This window comes from Lasioglossum baleicum, chromosome 20 (assembly GCF_051020765.1).
Source record: "Lasioglossum baleicum chromosome 20, iyLasBale1, whole genome shotgun sequence".
Classification (NCBI taxonomy): domain Eukaryota; kingdom Metazoa; phylum Arthropoda; class Insecta; order Hymenoptera; family Halictidae; genus Lasioglossum; species Lasioglossum baleicum.
In genome coordinates, this window is record NC_134948.1 from 1,911,893 (window position 1) to 1,930,054 (window position 18,162).

At 43.6% G+C, this 18,162-nt stretch overlaps 2 protein-coding genes across 31 annotated transcripts in view; one reads left to right on the forward strand and one right to left on the reverse strand.

The window, feature by feature from the left end:
• The window catches only part of Dnc (phosphodiesterase dunce), a 393,758-nt gene extending 390,307 nt beyond the window's left edge, over positions 1 to 3,451 (forward strand). For all 26 annotated transcript variants that reach the window (XM_076444511.1, XM_076444517.1, XM_076444512.1 and 23 more), the window contains one exon: positions 121 to 3,451. In XM_076444511.1, coding sequence (XP_076300626.1) covers positions 121 to 243 — 123 coding nt within the window. In that variant the 3' untranslated portion in view covers positions 244 to 3,451. The remainder of the gene's footprint in view (positions 1 to 120) is intronic.
• The window catches only part of LOC143218918 (uncharacterized), a 306,463-nt gene continuing 291,375 nt past the window's right edge, over positions 3,075 to 18,162 (reverse strand). For 4 of the 5 annotated variants that reach the window (XM_076444540.1, XM_076444542.1, XM_076444541.1 and 1 more), the window contains 2 exons: positions 14,812 to 15,015; positions 3,075 to 13,527 (listed from right to left, as the gene is read on the reverse strand). In XM_076444540.1, coding sequence (XP_076300655.1) covers positions 13,418 to 13,527; positions 14,812 to 15,015 — 314 coding nt within the window. In that variant the 3' untranslated portion in view covers positions 3,075 to 13,417. The remainder of the gene's footprint in view (positions 13,528 to 14,811; positions 15,016 to 18,162) is intronic. The other variant, XR_013011185.1, reaches the window with a different exon arrangement.

An 18,162-nucleotide genomic window follows, 5' to 3' on the forward strand; every position in this document is an offset into this window, starting at 1 on the left:
AAGCCCTACCTAGGTGGATCCATATTGTTGGCCCTGCCTAGGTGGACCCATATTGGTAGCACTATCTAGAATTTTCCTGCGGCAGGAACGAACTGACCTCGCGTATTTCATGTTCTCCAGGTCACATTGGAAGAAGGTGACGAGTCCGGCGACATGACGGAGACCGGGGACACCGGTGAAGCAGCCGAACAGCCGGGCGGGGGCGGTGATCTGGATGAAAACGCCGCGGAGGCTGGGATGTGACGGAGGCTCGTGGGGATTTGCAGAAAGCTCCACGAGAAGGTGCAGCAGACCTGGTGGCGTGTGCGTCAGTGACACTTAGCTCGCTGCCGCCCGGCCGGGTCTCTTTGTGTCGACCTACTGACCTTTTGGCCAAGCTCCACTCCCTGGGACGGTGGAAGAGCGCGAGCCTTTTGTGGGAATGGCATGGGAACGAAGGGGCACGACGTCTGAGAGTCGCTGCTAGCTCAGAGGCCTCGACGAAGTGAGATTGAAGAAGGATCTTTTTCTGTTGCGTCGAAAGGAGAGACAGAGCGAAAGAAAGAAAGAGAAAAAGAGCGCGCGCGATCGAGATCAAGAGAGAAAAGAAGATCGAAAGCATGAATGACGAAGAAAAACAATTGAAAGGGGTAGAAGTCGAGGAGGACACCCTCGTACGTTTTTTGGTGATCGATTTCTCTTCACTGACGCGGGTCCTCAGGAACGAGGAACGGTCCTGGCTTCGTCGCGCTTCGGCTGGCTCGAAGCGTGCCGAGAGAGCGTCGAGCGTGTGACTTCTCGGAGAGGTAAACCTGAATAAAATATGCGGAAGAAGAAGAAGAAGAAGAAGAAGAAGAAGAAGAGATGAGAAGATAAGGGAGCATCGTCGTTGTTACCATTGTCGCTTTTCTTTCCCCGTTGTTTTGTCGTTCGATCAGACGGGCCGCCAGTGGATGTCCCGAGCCTGAAAGGAGGTGACGAATCTCTTCAAGATGTACCTGCGCGAGAGACCATGGGTTTGACCATGAAGAAAAGAGGGTCCGGCACGTTCCAGACGAGGATGCAGGGGATCTGATCCTATCATTGGATCCGTACAGACATATCAATTTCGTGGCACGTGCTGCCGGCCAGTCGGTGTCTCCTCATCTTCCGACAAACCAGCTGGACCCTCGTCGAACCCTTGACGATGTTCGAAGGCTCTCGGTGAACACGGTTCACCGAACACCGTGGCAAACTAGTCAGAACAGTTCAGAAACGATTCAAGAATAGAGAGAGAGAGAGAGAGAGAGAGATGGCAGAAGATCAAGAGGATGATGAAAACGAAGAAGAACACGAAGAAGAACATGAAGAATAGGAACACGAAGATGCTGGTCACTCGAAGAGGGCGAGACCGTTATATCGGATAATGGAGGATCGTTAGTATCGCGCTTCATGCTCATCCTTGGTTCTCCGATGATCAACCTAATCGTTAGAGGAACTAAGCCTATCCCTAATCGTAAGATTTCGTCATGCTCGCTGATTAGTCGTAGAGAAGGCAAGGAGGGCGTGCCGGAAGTGATCTCGCGCGTCCGTTACGGTGACACGAGCGTCGCGGATCGTTCGGATAAACGAGATTGCTATGCCGGGGACCGCGGAACGAGTTGAACGATTAATTTTAATATAGAACCGCGCTAAAGGCTGGCCTTTCTCTTTCAGTTGTTCATATTAAAATTAACGTAGCCGCCGTTCAACACACACACAAAACACATGTGTAAACACACTCGATCACACACGCGCATCGCAACATACACATACACATACACACACACACACAATACACACACACACACACACGCGATCGTTTTTAACCAAAGAGTAATGTTAGTCACACCGCACTCGGCGAAAAAAATTTCTTTGTTACCATCCGAGAAACAATAACAACAACAAACGAAAACAAACACATTTCTCCCGTGAGGAATCATCGCACGTTTCTGGCTTCTAGCGATGGTAGTATTTAGAGAATCATAATCCGTGACAAAGTGGAAAATTAATTAGGTAGAAACCTTGCAGCTCGATGTGTTTAAAGAGAAATAAGAAAAAAAAACATGCATTACGATGTGAAGATAAGCGACGAAAAAATACCCGAGGAAAAACTAAGAAGTACTCTCTCGCTTGGATGTCTGTGAATCGCTCAAATTGCGACGACGACGACCGGGACCGCCGACAGTTGGATGATTCCGGTGGTGATCGCGAGGGGGAGAGATCATTGTGCACAGTATTCGTCGGGTCCCGCTCGTCGGCCGCCAATTAACGTCGGGAACGCGTTTACGCTGTCTTTCCGGTGGGCCTGGCCGCTCTGTCGATTATACAAAAACAAAAAAGAAAGAAAACAACATGTGTTCGAAGCGTTGCGGGGGAAAATTGGCGACGAATAATTTGAAAAGCGGTTTTTCTTGCGAGTTCTCTGATTTTTGTGAACAGTCGAGGCACGTTTCCTCTTGTTTTCTATCGTTTTCTTTTTATACGAAATAGAAAAAAGAAACAGCGCTGTCATCGAGAGGAGACTTTTCTTTGTGTGTTGCGTCGAGAGGGGTTGTTGATTCGAGAGGAGGGGATCGAGGGACGCGGGATCGAGGCCCACTCGAGGGACAATGCGAAAATCTGTATCTGTGTCGTAGGCAGTGAATCTAGTGAATGTTTTTGGTGCTGGCCACCAAGCCTAGACTATAAGAGTATTACATAAGGCTACCGAGATTAGATATTAAGCAGATGATTAACTTAACGAACTTCTTAGAGCGTAAGCAACGAGGTAAAATGATAATTAAACGTTTAACCGAGACAGAAGAAGTGACAGTGACGTGACGCAGGCGTGCGGGGACGCTCTTTCGAAGGGGAGGACTTGTTTTTCTCTGCCCTGGGGTTAATTCCGGCGAAAAATTAATCAGGAGAAAGAAGTATTCGAATTGAAAACAGATCACAGATGCGAAATTAATAAATAATCGAAGAGTGAAACGAAGTGGTAGGGAAGTTCTGATCGAGCGAGAACGACCGATCGAACGACGAAATCATTTTTCTCCTACACACACCCTGTCAGCCTTTATATAGATTTTCGATGACTCCATTTTTCTCTCCACTCACACCCAACCACCATCCACATTGTTTCGTTTTTTCTTTCCTCGATGTTCGACTCCCGTAGCGAGGAGTAGTCTCATGCCTAATCTAACACAATGTTTTACAATGTATGACGATGCCAATGAATTCTACATGATGTGTGCTTGTTGTATATTTGACCACGATATGGCAATGGTGGCGACGATGACGATGACGACTGGTCATTAACGTTGATGAGAGACGCTGATGGTTGCGAGAGACAAATAGAGAATAAAACAAAATACAACGTGTTTGATTGCTGGACAGTTAAATGAACATGTATTAATATCGTGTAACCCTCGTACGAGATGTATGTGTAATAAAAACATATTTATTGTCGGAATCCACATTCTCCATTTATTACCACGCTTATATTAGCTAGCCGAGTTGTCGTTGTTGTATGCGTCAAATCTTGAAATCGAATTTTAAACCAGTTCCCGATGAGCTAGAGACTTGAAACTTTAAACATAGCTCAGAAATGGGTGACAATGCAATATTAAAAAACAAATTTTAAAAAAAAAAACTGTACAAGTTGCACATTTTTCGAAAAAATTTTAAAAACCTCGAAAATTAAGTTTTGTATTAGGAGAACATGATATCGAAGGAAGTATACGAAATTCAGTAGTACAACTCAACGACAAGTCAGACGGCCGAAAATTTTCAGAAATCTCGAAAATTGAACTTTGTATCAGGAGAACAGGATGTCGAAGGAGGTATTCGAAATTTAGTAGTGCAACTCAACGAAAAGTATGACGGCCGATAATTTTAGAATTTTTAGAATTCTCACTATTTTCACAACACCATATCAGTAGTACAACTCAAAGACAACTCGGCCGCAATCTTTACATTTCTGAAATTTCGCCGATTTATTAGTAGGGTGGGGGTTTAAATAAATAGTCCATGATATTGGTATACAATAGATAGATATTTATTATTTATTAAAATTGTACAAGCTCTCTCTTGAATAATAAATCGCAGTAAAGATTTGTTAGTTACACACTGTTCAATAGAGTTTGCGTTAATGAATTGATTAGAGATGATTTTTTAAACTGTTGCTCATTTCTTGATCTTCGTGCAAATGATTCTTGCCGTAACTGCCATAAGGCAGTGCTGGGCACGGTTGGGGCCCCTCAAACGCCTGCTTCCCCCACCAAGCTTCCTCTCGGTGGTCACTGCTTACGACGGACGCAGCGCCAGTGTTACCAGACAGGGGTAATCGAAAAGGAATCGGGGGGAATACAAGTACCCCTTCTCTGATGACCAGAGTAATATGTGACTCGTTGCGCGACGAGAATAGAGCGAGGCAGCGTGAGGCGAATGGGAGACACGCGCTTGCGCGATAGGGACTGTACGGTGGAATAGGATAGTGGAAGGGGATAAAGGTGGAGAGCCTGGAGGGGAAAATGAAGTTGAAACCAACTTGATTCTGGCATCACTGCGCAGCGCGTCCTTTGAAAAACTTCACTTCGCAACAGAAAATGATTAACCAACAATATTTCAGGACGCAGGGTAGGTGCGAATGAAACGACAGCTCTGGCTTAATTATTTGTAAATATATTATTAAGTAACATCTATAATATAGTAATGAAAAACCATTTACATTAATAAGTATCGCCGTAATATTTTTTAATCCGATAGTAAAACACTCAGTTATGTATAAGAGTTCGTAGCGTTTCAAGCGTGGATCCAATTCTAGGGATAGAGAGTACCGTCGGATCGGTGTTCTCGGAGTGCGGAAAACGTGTGTGCCACGCGCGGTCGTGTCGTCGTCGTTTCCTCTTCTCTAAACGGGTTTCGCGGAAATTCGAACGAGGAGAGACAATTTTTGTTCGTCGTCCACCGCCGCGTCTCATTCTGGTGGCCCGCGAAACGAAGCTTCGCATCGCCTGCCTTCGCTCGGTAAAAAAATCTGTCAGGCTTCCTTTGCATGCGACTATACTTCGTCTAGCGTGGTTATGGCGGGCGCGATTGTCATCCGAGATTCGCAGCACGATTCTTTCTCATTATTTTCCGCGTACAAATCAATTTAGACGGTCCTGGTAAAATTTCACATGAATTTCCACTGATTCTCTATCCTACTTTAACTGCCGAGGTTTAAAAGAATGAAAGAAACCACGTTTCACCATGTTTCGAGTGTCTGCTAAGACGAAACGACGCCGGGAACATTTTCGGAAAAAATATTTCGAAGCCGCGTGCCCGAATCTCGGACGAAAATCGCCGGCTAGTTTCTCTCGTTTACAAAATCGGAATTATCGTGTAAATCGCTAAGACTAGAGACGGTAGTAGTCGTTGTGTTTCGTTCTACAGGCAGTGACGTGCGTGCGCAACGAGGGGAGGTGTTTTTTTTGTGGTAAATTTGATTTCTTTCTTCTTTTTCTTGTTTCTTTTTTGAAATCGTTGAATCTCTGTGCTGATGTCGCCTATCCGGCGATAGGAGAGGATTAATCCCGTGAGAACGATCGGCGTTTGACGCTGTTCGAGACCGTTTGAAGGGCTTTTCAAGAACATACAATAGAGGGGCGAGACAATATCTACAGAGCTTTCGTTTTTAGACGCCGTTTCAATGTGGTTGAGCTTTCACAGCTCGACGATTATGGTCGAGGTTCGCATCCCCACCCACGCAGCCTCGCAGATACCTGTCCATTTCGAATTCTCAGTTACAATATAAACAGTATTTTACATCGTCGCAGGAATGCGGATACATTTCTGTCATCGTCACCGGGAAATAGAACGTTCGCTTTCCTTCGCGTGCTCGACTGTCGTTTACCGTGAATTCGCGCGATTACGAGTCTGCGTCTCTGCGGTCTGAGAGTCTGTCGATTCAAACACCGACACTGTGCCCCCACGTTGTTTCCAAAAATTAAACGACCATTCACTAAATTGTATCCTCGTAAAATTCTTGTACAGCGAGACACAATTTTTGAAAAAATTGTTAATGTCTCATAATTGAAAAGAAAACAATATGAACAAATACGTTTATCACTAGACTGCGGATTTTATGCATTTATGAGAAAGATAGGGACGTACAATTTGAAGCAGTGTACATATGAAAACGATTTAACGACATCGGTCTATTAGTTTCAGCTTAATAAGATGATTAAAAGAAGAAAGAACTTTTTATTTGGTTCCTGTGGCTTGTAAGCGATGCAGATAATTTTTATTTTGCATAAAGATCCGCAGTCTATTTATCACATTTGACAGACACGTGTAGCGGCGAGAATGTGAATGTTTCGATCGACAGCGACGTTTCAGTAATGGAAAAACAACAACAATAAATAAACACGACAGAGTTCGGTTGTTCGATGAAACACGAGTGTATCCCCACCGACGACAGCATCGCCTACGGCCATTCTCGAGTAACTTCACAACAATAAAAACATAGTATATATAATATATTTATAGATAATATACTCCTCCATATTTGTATTTATAATATAATTTATATTTAAATATTTTGTATATTCTGTGTATAACTATTCAACCCTCGATATAAATACCCTGAAATCTACACTCTCGCGATCTATATAAAACCGAATTCTCTCTCGCCGTCTCGCGTCACCGCTAGTCCACCATATACTGACGGGTCCCATGGAAATCATCGACACAGATTTCTCCGACACGATTTTCACCGACAACATTGCATTAATTTTTTATTTATTAATTAATTAATTCAAGAACACTCGGTTTCATATTTCATTTTTCCACTGATTTTCATTCAATCCACATTAATTAATTAATTAGTTAAAATTAATGAAATCTTGTCGGTGAAAACCGTGTCGGAGAAATCTGTGTCGGTGATTTCCATAGGACCCTATACTGACTCTTTTTACAGGATAGTTTCAGCGACTCGTAGATCGCGACACTGTGAATCGATCGAAGATATTTTCTCTCTCTCTCTCTCTCTTTCTCTCTCTCTCTCTCTCTTAATCCGTCCTTTCTTTTGTCCTCATTACCGAAATCGTTAAGCCTACTATTTACAGATAGGTAGAGCTGTCTCTTCGCGGAAAAGAGCAAAGTGGTTTTTCATTTTGGTTGTCGAACATTGAATTTGTTATTCTACCGCCACTGGAAAATAACTGGAAAATAGTCACCGAATTTTCTGTCGAGTTATTCGTTAATTCAACCGTGCAATTTTAATGAGAAATTCAAGACATCTTCGTTATCGACAACCTACGTGAACCATCATCTTCCGAACCGCCCCTCTCCCTTTTCGTTTATCTAATAGTGTACAGTTTATAGCCAACATCGACTTGTCTTTGTGTATTTATATAATTCTGTATATTTGCATAGATTTATTTATATATTTATATATATTCACTTTTATTTTCATGTTATATTCAATATTTATATTATGTATACCCAACTAACCAAGTATGCATGGTAATCGACTAGCACGGCGACCAAGTATAGTCCTCCCCCTCTCCTCGTCCTCGCAATCGACGTCCTTAATTAAAATACATTCGAGTGAAAAATATCTGTACTTTGTCGAGGTTCTCGGTTCTCAAGATTCTCTCTCTCGCTAAAAGGATTTTTCTCTTTCCCGTTTCGTCTCCGCCCGTGGTCTACAGCCTCTCTCTCTCTCTCTCTCTTTCTCATTATAATTTGAAGTCTCTTAACACGGTTCGAAGTGCTTGATTAATTATCTAATCGCTACTGAACAGTGTAACATTCGCCCTAGCAGCGTGTTTGGTTTTTCCATAGACATATAGAGATAGACTGCGCGGCCTGTACGAAGCGCTGAAGCCCACAATGGCGGCAAAAAACAAAAATAAAACATCAATAAATACATCAATTGGAAAGAGAGCGCTATGGACCCCGGCTAATGCTCTCTCTCTCACTCTTTGTACCGCGCGCCGCCATTGTGGGCTTCAACTCGCCCATAAGACGGCGCAGTCTATCTCTATATGTCTATGGGTTTTTCCTTCACTCGATTTCATCTGATATCGATATGTCGTGTTCCTCGATCGAGAGTCCTCTGTCCCATCGTCACCGAACCATTAGAGCAGGCCTGGCCAACACGCGGCCCGCCGGGCGATTTTATATTTCTATTGAAACTTTTGTTTCTCGTTGTATGTATACGAAAGATATTAAATAAATGAACAATTGCATGAGTCATTGTTATAATGCGAAAGTTCGACGTGTAACAATAAAGTTTTATTCATTTTGTATTTGTATTACATTTTTTAAAAGCATGTTTGCATAAAGTGCGGTCCTCTGTAACGTTACACGTCATCGAAGTGGCTCGTGAAACCATTTGGGTTGGCCAGGCCTGCATTAGAGTCTTTCCTTGCCCTCAGGCCTCCGGACAAATCAAAATTTTCAACCGATATAGTTACTTTATCGTTCTGGCTGTTGTAAGGGGGGGATAACTTCAGAGGAAATACGCAATTAACACATTACCGACCGGTGATTATTGCATAATTTTTGAAAAATCTATGATACGTGGTTAAACGCTTTTTAATGGAACCTTCGATAGCAACAGCAATTTTTATTGTGAACTAACAAGTCACCCTTAAAGATGTTCTGGAGGTCTATAAAAACACAACAAAATTTTTGAAAATTTGACAAGATATAATTCTTACTAAATTAATGCAATGTCAATTTCAATTTCAATGCAGTTCGATTCACTGCGCCGTTTAAGAATTTTAACACGTCTTCTTATGGAGAATTCATAAAATTACACTTCAAACTTCAAACCCTATTTAAACCTTGAAAAAACGCAACTAGAAACTCCAGTTTTTTTTATATATAGTAAAAATTATGTAATTAATTATGTTCAAAATTTATTAGGATTCACTAAACAGTTACAGAGCAAAAAATTATAAAAACAGTTACAAAATGTCAAATTTATCGTGTTGTCCTCTCACTAGCATGGAAACGCGACAACTGCGTAGACCACTGAATATAGCTGCAATCAGAGGGTACAATTATTCGCAAAAGTCACTTACAATTTTTTATAATACGAAGACAATTTGATTAGAAAATAAATATACATACCATGAAATTCACTAATTAAACGAAAGCTTTTTAAATTAATCTATTTTCTTAATGCAAAATATACTCATGAATGGCTTTCATTGCTGATATATTGATGGGTTTCGAATTTCTTGTACTTTTGTCTCCCATCGTACCTCCAGAACATCCTTAATAACGTCATCTAATAGTTTCACATTTAAGATTGCGATGTAAAAGAACATTTGTATGCTTTCTTTTGGTACAAGCAGAATTATTACAAATCCTAATAACCTTCCTTCGGACGCAACCGATCTGAGAGGCACAGCGCGATCATTTAGGGGGTCCCATGGAAATCATCGACACAGATTTCTCCGACAACATTTTATTAATTTTTTATTTATTAATTAATTAATTCACGAACACTCGGTTTCATATTTCGTTTTTCCACTGATTTTCATTCAATCCACATTAATTCATTAATAAATAAAAAATTAATGAAATGTTGTCGATTAAAACCGTGTCGGAGAAATCTGTGTCGGTGATTTCCATATGGGGACCCCATTTAGGTACCTTCTAGGTACCTCGAAAACCCTACCCTTGGGGAGGGCCCAAAAGGGCGGCCCTACGAGTATAGACCTCACCAAGTGCACTATTTCCTTAACAGCAGTTATATAAATGAATTTAATTAGGTGTTTATCATGTTTTTTGAATGTGGGCTCGTCAAGCACATTGCGCCCGACGGAAGGTTAATAGACTTCTGGTAGGTAAAGTGTTACGAGGAAGGTATTTCGATCATCGAGTACGCTTCAATGAAAAACAAGGGAGGACCCCAATGATCATCCATTACGATAACAGCAACATGCGGTCGTGGAGAAAATTTCCTCGTCTTCGTTTTCGCACTAGGGATTCGTGGAATCAACCCTTCGATCAAGCTTCCATCCCCATATAGTCTTTATATTTTCTAGCTACTGATAGTCTACTTTCAGGAAATTGATCAATCCTAGGGTCTCGGCTGGGACTACATCGATTAGGCTGGCTTGGGACATCTGATGTCCAAGCTAGATTTCGCTAGGGGTTAGGAAACTCAAATAAATTCGTAGCTGCCACAGGTCAGTGTCACGAGTGAGTAGGGCAGTGTCCAGGCAGTGTGGGTGAAATGTGTATCTGATAAGTGTCTGGGTCAAGGTCCACCCGAATCACAGGCTAGACCCTAGTTAGGCCAATGAAATGTCGGTCTGGTAATTCGATCGGAGGGTGGAATCCACGCAGCCAGCTTTTGTTCGTCGGTATATCTTTAGAAGATCATACAAGCAAGATCAAACCACAGTTCTCTTTCATCGTCAAAGGCAGTGTTAACAGAGCAGCCTTTAAAGGCGACCGAGGGAAGCCACCATTGGCTCGATCATCCCCCGTGGGGCGAGCGCGAATGAGAGCCGGAGGGTGGGGGTTCAGGTAAGAAAAACACAGTGAAAAAAGAAGACACGGAAGAAGGGAGAAGTCCATTTACACGCTCGTTCCTGCACGGTACAATAATAGTTATAATTAGAATCGTTCGTTCGCCATGGTACTCGTGGCCCAGCGAGACTCGGGGTGCACTTCAACCATCCACCCCCTGCTACCTGTCCCCACACCTATCCCCTTCCATTTTTACACATCCATACACGCATGTACATTCACACACACACACACACACACACAGTTTCCTCTCCATGATCTTTCTCGGTCTCCGTCGCGGAAGTTTAATTAAAACGCGTCTAATTGCGGCTGAAACGCAGCAACCTTTCTTTTTCTTCTTGTTCCTGCGGGGCCACGCTTTCGCACCTGAACAGGCGGGGTCGCGTGCACCCCCATAAATAAGTACTAGTTTGTCTCTCTCGTCCTCTCCTCTCTCTCTCTCTCTCTCTCTTCTCCCTCAATCTGTCAATCTCTTATACACTTGGGCTACAGTCACCACTCGACGCACACAGTATTGGCCCCAGCACCCTTATTTTTGCGTTTTCTGCAGCTTTTTTTCTGCGGGGACCACACAACCACGTCCAAAATATTCGCGAAGAAAATGAAACAGCCGTAAGTAACGCTGAAGATTTTTCATTTTGGTTGCAACTGTTATGGTCCCCAGATTTTTTTGCAATTGTTCACAATTCTTCCTTCGTCGTTGAGATGTTTTGAGAATTGTTTTCAACGATGACCTTGCCGATACATCTCGAGGTCGTAGTCAACGAGGGAGGAAACACTGTAAACAATTGACGCATTTGCTTCTCTCCCATGTCATCTTATTATACATCGGTGACACACTCGCTATCCGTCAAACAATTATTCTAACCGGCATGATCGAGCAGAAAGCACGAGGCTGAACAAACAAGCGAGGTGATTCTCTCGAAGGTGTTTCGCACCAGACCGTCCAGCAATTTTCAAATATTTAGAAACATCAGCAAAGGGAGAAGCTGGTCCGGCTCTCTATCTCTCGTGTGTTTGTTTCTTAACCAGTTCGAACACCTTGCGCGTCCCCAGCCCCTCCCTTCTCGATGCCATCCCCAATTCCTCGGCCTCCGATCTCATTTCCCCCTTTCATCTCCGCCCGATCAAGTGAAAAAGTCCACGCCCCCGGGGCGGACACGCTGATCAACGACGGGAGACACGTAAATATTGGCAAACTCGAGGGACCAGCCAGCATTTTCGCTATTCGCCACGTCGAGTCCTCTCCTCGACCGGCTCCATCAGCCCCGGGCTCATGCATCCCCCTCGACAGCGGATTCGGTTTCGGTGAACACCCTTCGATCGCGTTCGCATCCTTGCGCACTAATTACACAATGATAAGTAGCCGAACGAGCCTGATGTACTCGCAAATTATCCGCGCAGCATCGACACTCCACCCCCGAGGAAATTAACGGAGCACACTTCTTCAAATGATTAAGCGGTTCCTCAGCTACAACCAGAAAATCACAATTTTAGAACTGCTGTAACTTCGTGAAGAAACACCGCACGACATTCTGCCTGTACTCATGTTGATGCTTGAAGACTCAACTTTCACAATCCTCAACTTATTTTTTTTTAAACTACCTCTGTTTTTGATAAAACAGTGAGAAACAGCGAGCAAATTGATTACTTTTGTATTTTGACGTTTTGCAAATTCAAACGACTGTGCAAGGTTGAAAATTTTTTTCCTGTAATTATTTTAATGGGAGCTTACAGAGGGAAGTCTCCCCTTTAAAATGACGCTTCGAAAGTTGATCTACGATTTCTTCTCGCGGTTTTATCGCATTTTCAATGAAAAGCCAAATTTCAGTAGATCAGGACTGTCGAAGTCAGACTCAGTTTTCAAAAACTTTTTTCTTATAATTATTTTAATGTGAGCTTATAAAGGGAAGTCTCCCCTTTAAAATGACGCTTCAAAAGTTGATCTACGATTTTTTCTCGCGGTTCTATCGTATTTTCGGTGGAAAGCTAAATTTCAGTAGATTGGGACTATCTAGGTCAGACTTAGTTTCCAAAAAAATTACAATTATTGCTTGAAAAAAATTGGTCGTACTGCTCAAATGTTACTTAATCAGTGTACAAAGTTTGAAATTCTAATCTCCAATACTTTTCTTTGAAAAAATTCTCAAAAATCTGCCGAACTGCGAGGACTTACAGAGTGGCAACGCTGCGCGAAAAGAATACAATACTGACAGGAGAATCCTATCTAACGAACGCACTTACAAAAACTGAACAAATTCGAACCTCTCAGTCTCCACATTCGCTGAGAACGCAACCCATAACGATCAATTCGTAATTTCCATGTTCAAACGGGCAAACCGCTCGAGACGAGGTACGTGAAGTTGGACACACGACGAGTGTAGGCTTCGTAGAAGGGTTGGGGGTTGGAGGATAGGGGTTTAGCAGTCCCGGTGGATCGGCTGGCAGTGTTCGACTTATTCACTGACGAATGAGCACAATCGGGAAGATCCTGTCGCGTTGGAGGGAAAGTGTTCCGCGAACGTATTGCTACTTTATGTACAACTGTTCGTCCCGGGGATTCCGCCACGTTCGCCGACGAAGGAACTAGCAGGTTTTTATTTTTGTTGTTGCGATGGGTCCACTGTTCTTCTTTCGCACCGACACACAACTCGCTGCTACGGTCACTTATCCACTAAGCTTGATTATTAGATTTACTTTCTCCCGGTCGGCCTCGGCGGCCGTCCAAAATGTTCCGCTTAAGAAATCTATAGATATACACGTGGGCGTATATATGTGGTTGTGTGTGTATGTATATATGTATAGATTCTGCAGTCTGCCGTTGTCGATCGGTGTTCCCGTGGCTGCTCGCTGACTACACGGCGGTCTCTGCGTGGCCAGGTCCCTGCACTCAGCAGCATCACCTCACGATATACCTGCCGAACAGGATCCCCAGGACCATGCAGATGTACACGGAGGCGGAAACGCGGTACGTCCACGACGTCGCCGCTGAGATCTCGCTGCATTGCGCTGAAAACCAAAACATTCAGTTAAAACGTTGCTCACAAGGTCCGCGGAAAGAACTTTTCGGTTTACATCTATTAAGGGGATCTTTTCCAACAGACGACGCTCGCGCGTGAACTCTCACACACCGCTAGGGTGCGCTCACACACCGCCAGACCACGTATACGTACGCGAGGATTGCAAGGGTCCGGGATTCCACTTCTGATTTCTCGATAACGCAAAGACGGGGTTTTTTAGTAGTCAAAATCGCTAGACGAAAGATCAATCTTGGCCGCTGTTTGCCTCAAAAGTCCTTCTTTTACTCTCCGACAGGCAACATGCAGCCGAATATTGCAAAACTATTGCTCGGAAACGTAAAAGAAGGACTTCTGAGGCAAACAGCGCCCTAGATTGATCTTTCATCCAGCGATTTTGACTACTAAAAAACCCCGTCTTTGCATTATCGAGAAATCAGAAGTGGAATCTCGGACACTTGCAATCCTCGCGTACGTATACGTGGTATAGCGGTGTGTGAGAGTTCACGAGCGTGCGTCGTCTGTTGGAAAAGACCCTCTTAAGTCATTATTAGGTTGTCGCAAAAGTTTCTTTCGGAATGTGTTCCTTTAATGTTGCTAAACAGATACAAACAATGCGATAACCTTTACGTTAATGTTCTAGTACTTCCTAACATGAATTTGCATCGTGTGCACGAATCGAAAACGAAAGAAACTTTTGGGACAGCCTAATAAAATGCGCTAGTCACGATTTTGATATTTACGAATTTTTTTCAGAAAGAACTACGCGGGGGATCTTCTCGAAATTTTTAGGTTAATTTGGGAACACATTCGAGGAACGTGTACTAATTTTTTCATTGACCAGTACGCAGTAGAAGTGGAGATACGAATTCTTGAAACAGAACCGATGTCTCTTTTGACCAAACTCGCGTGCAGGGATCAGCGTTTCCAAGCAAACAGTACACAGTAGAGTTTCCTTTCAGCGGACGTGAACGATCAGGTCACATTCTGAAGGATAAGTTCGCGCGACTAATTAGCCAAGCGCAGTCTTCCAGGAATCCAGGTGTGTCCCCGGAATGAAGTTGCCGGCCAATTTACCTCTCAGTTAATCAAATTACCAGTTTCGATGTCAGATCGGCGAGAGCTTGGTCTTCAAAGCAGAATTCTTGCTATACCGAGAGTCGAATAAGTTTGTGCTTTGGTCAGGGAATTAATTAGAGGAGCTAGTTAGGGTACGAGAGGCATGCAGGGGCGTTAGAAGTCCCCGATGATCGGTGGGGGTGTCAACAATGCTTACCGTACGATGTGAGGTTGACCTGCCACGATACTAGATGACGGTGGGAAGGTCTCGGACAGGAAGCAAGATGACCCGTCACAGAGAGTTCACGACTTCCTGTCGCCGCGGCTGATGCACTGTAAACGAGACAGTAACGACCGACGTCTGTGCTCGCGACCAAGTAAGCTGTGTCGTTCTCGATCCAGGTTCCGTGGCACCAGTACTCTGGAAATTATGCGAACGTTCAGTTTACACACCCAGTCGCGGACACTTTCGCGAAACGAGACGAAGCATTTTATTATTTTGTTTGCCGTCTCCGGTTGTAAAGCTGTCCGAAACGCGACTGGCCGGCGATAAATCAACGGGGTTACGCCGCCAGATTATTTGGATGTACTAGTTTGGGGGATTCAGACCGGCGCACAGTGGAATCTAGCTGGACAAAAATCAAAAATCACATTTTCGCGGAAGAGTGCGAAACATGGAACTTCTTTGTAATGAAACGGTTGGTAAGAGTCAATGATCATTTACTCGAAGAGGTGTTATAATGATTTCTCCTCTATTAAAATCATTAAGGGAAGAAACAACATTCAATTTATGTTCTATTTCTTGCAATCGATCCAGACAATCTTTATTTTGCATAAAGATCCGCAGTCTAATGATCATATTAATTTTTTAAATGTCACTAAGCATTTTTTATTACATATTGTTGTAGCTATTGTTAAGACGAATCCAATGACCTACTTAACTACGGCTTAAGTCTTAAAATAATGCTGGAACAATTTTGTCCAGCTAGATTCGCGATCGGCTGTGCACTGTGCAACCATGAAACCAGCGAATTCCTGTAAAAAAATCTGCGCCCGAGGTCGCGATATTTTCTTTTCGGTGTAGCCGGTATTAAAGTTTTAGCTAACTATGTTTCTTGATAACTCGTCGAAAGAAAGTTCGGATGATAAGCGCGAAGCACCGAGATACGAGTCCGCGGGACGAACTTTTCGGTTTACATTTATCAAGTCATCTGAGCAGTGCTTATTAAAATACGCTAACGCGCCACACCGGAGAGAGACTGTTCCCGTAATATTTAAACACCAGACACGAATTTCAACAGTCGCAATTTTTCATTTAAATACGTTCAACCGGCTCGACCGTTGCTCTCCAGTCGCTGAAACATTTATTCCCGACTGATGCTAATTTTTTAATGTGCTCCAGTCCGGCCAGCGGCCGAGTGTTTTCGAGTTTCGCGCGGCGAACGCGAATTTAAAAACCGCTTTCCACCCGGCACGTTCAGCTCCACGAGATATGTAATTCATGTTTTCAACTTTACCCGGTTTCTGCGCTTTATTTCGAGAAACCTGTGCGAACATCTTTCGCGGGCAAACGTAAGAATCAAAATCCATGCTCCCAGAAATACAAGTTTTGTTTTCGATCAATTTAGTTTTCAAGAGAAAATCATATTTTCAACTTTAACCTTTTTTCGCGAGGAAATTGCGGCAGCTACGGAAATGTTTTTGACTGAAAATGATTTTTTAAACTCTCCTGAAAGAGAATATATTTTTGTATAACATAATCTCCATTAGAACGAGTTTAAATTGTTTTACGAGGTACCTGACAGTGCTCGGAGTCGAGCATCAAATTTCATTTTTTCCATGGAAGACGAAGTTCGTATTTAAACTGTTCGTTACGGTTTCTTTGTGAAAAATGTTTGCAGCATCGCGTGGTATTTTTCGATTTTCTTTCGGATTCAAGTATCCCGACGAATTACGGAAATCTAGGCTAGGATTACGTCACGGGATAACGTGACCCGATTATCGAGAATCGAAGGGCAAAAGTACAATTTCCGAGTAGTTTATCGGACCCGGGGAAAAAATTCCGGGAGGACGTTTATCGTGCTAACGAAAGCGGTGAATGGGTAATCATCTATGCAACGATTTTAAGTGTTCGATTTCGCCTTGAGAGTCGTTTCACGACCGAGTTACAGCGCGCCCGGGGAGGAACAAAGCGGGGAAAAAAGGAGTAGAACGAGGAGGACGACGAGGACGACGACGACGACGGTCGGGAGCAATTGGAGCGAGTGCCGTAAAGAAGAAATTGCATAACGTTTATGAAAGGGAATTAAGTTATTGTCCCCCGTAAGTTAACAATTTTTAATTGCGAAGCGTAATTACGAGCGCGGCTCCCTCTCCTTTTTACATTTGACGAATGGTTACATCGTTGAGATTACATCGGGACCGGTGTTTTTCGTCTCGTCCGGACTCTTAAAAAGTATTTTAATTATTCCATAAGAAATCGCGCTTTCTCTCGATAAGAATCTCCCCTGGCGATTAACTTCTTCGTCGCTCGGATCCACTCGAAATAATCCTTGAAAAACGGCCCACCCCCGTAGACACACACACTCTCTCTCGGTTCTTACGGCGGGAGAGAGGAAGCGGAGTGAAAAAGCTCCGACTACGTTTCGAGTAAGGCGCGAACGGGAACGAAATAAACGAAAGCCGTAAATCGCTTCGACACGTCGATATCTGGCGTGTTGTCTCGGCTCGATACCCTATCGAGGCTGCAAGATAGAAAGATGAGAATTTACAACGCGACAGACCTGCCTCCCACTTTCTCTCTCTCTCTCTCTCTCTCTGGCTCTTCCGCTCTATCAGAACGGAAATAAACAACAAAAATTGGTCGGAGCGGCAGGCGAGTATAGTTTCAGCGAAATATGTTTCGCACGTGGAAAAGCGGGGCGACCAGCGCAGCGACCCACGGCTTGGAAAGCTTGCTCGATAAATCTGACATAATGAAAGCAATAGCGCAATTGAAATGCGCTTGCCTTTTATTCACTCGCTTCCGGAGATGTCGTTCGAGTTCCTGCCTCGTAAATATCGTATTCCGCAGCCTGTTCCTCCAAGGAACAGAATTGGAGTGCACTGATGGTCATAAAAGCTGCCACCCTGCTCCGGTTACTTCTGACCCTTGGCATATAGGGGTGCGCGGGGACCAGACCAACCCCTATCGAGACCGTCCCTGCGCCTCCGGTCTCTTTTCATCAAAAACAAATCGCGATTGTTGACACGCTGACGAGTTTTCGGGTTTTTCGATCCTGGTGGCACTTTTTTGTACCGTAAAATGCCGGGGAAAAATCGTACAGCAATTTTTTAGGGGTCGTTTGAGAGCGCAGACTTTGCTCTTTACGCGCAGCGTGGGTACAGTCGCGAGAAAAATTTTTTTATCTGCTCAGAGTCGTTTCGGTTCCGAAAATTTTGAAAATTGCTACTTTCACTTTCCACCCCGCTGTGAAGTGGGAAAATGTCCTCGCGTAAAATTAACTTGATGGCATCGAAAGCGTAGATTTCAAGCTTTGAAACGAGCCAAGATTCATTGCCGTACGAT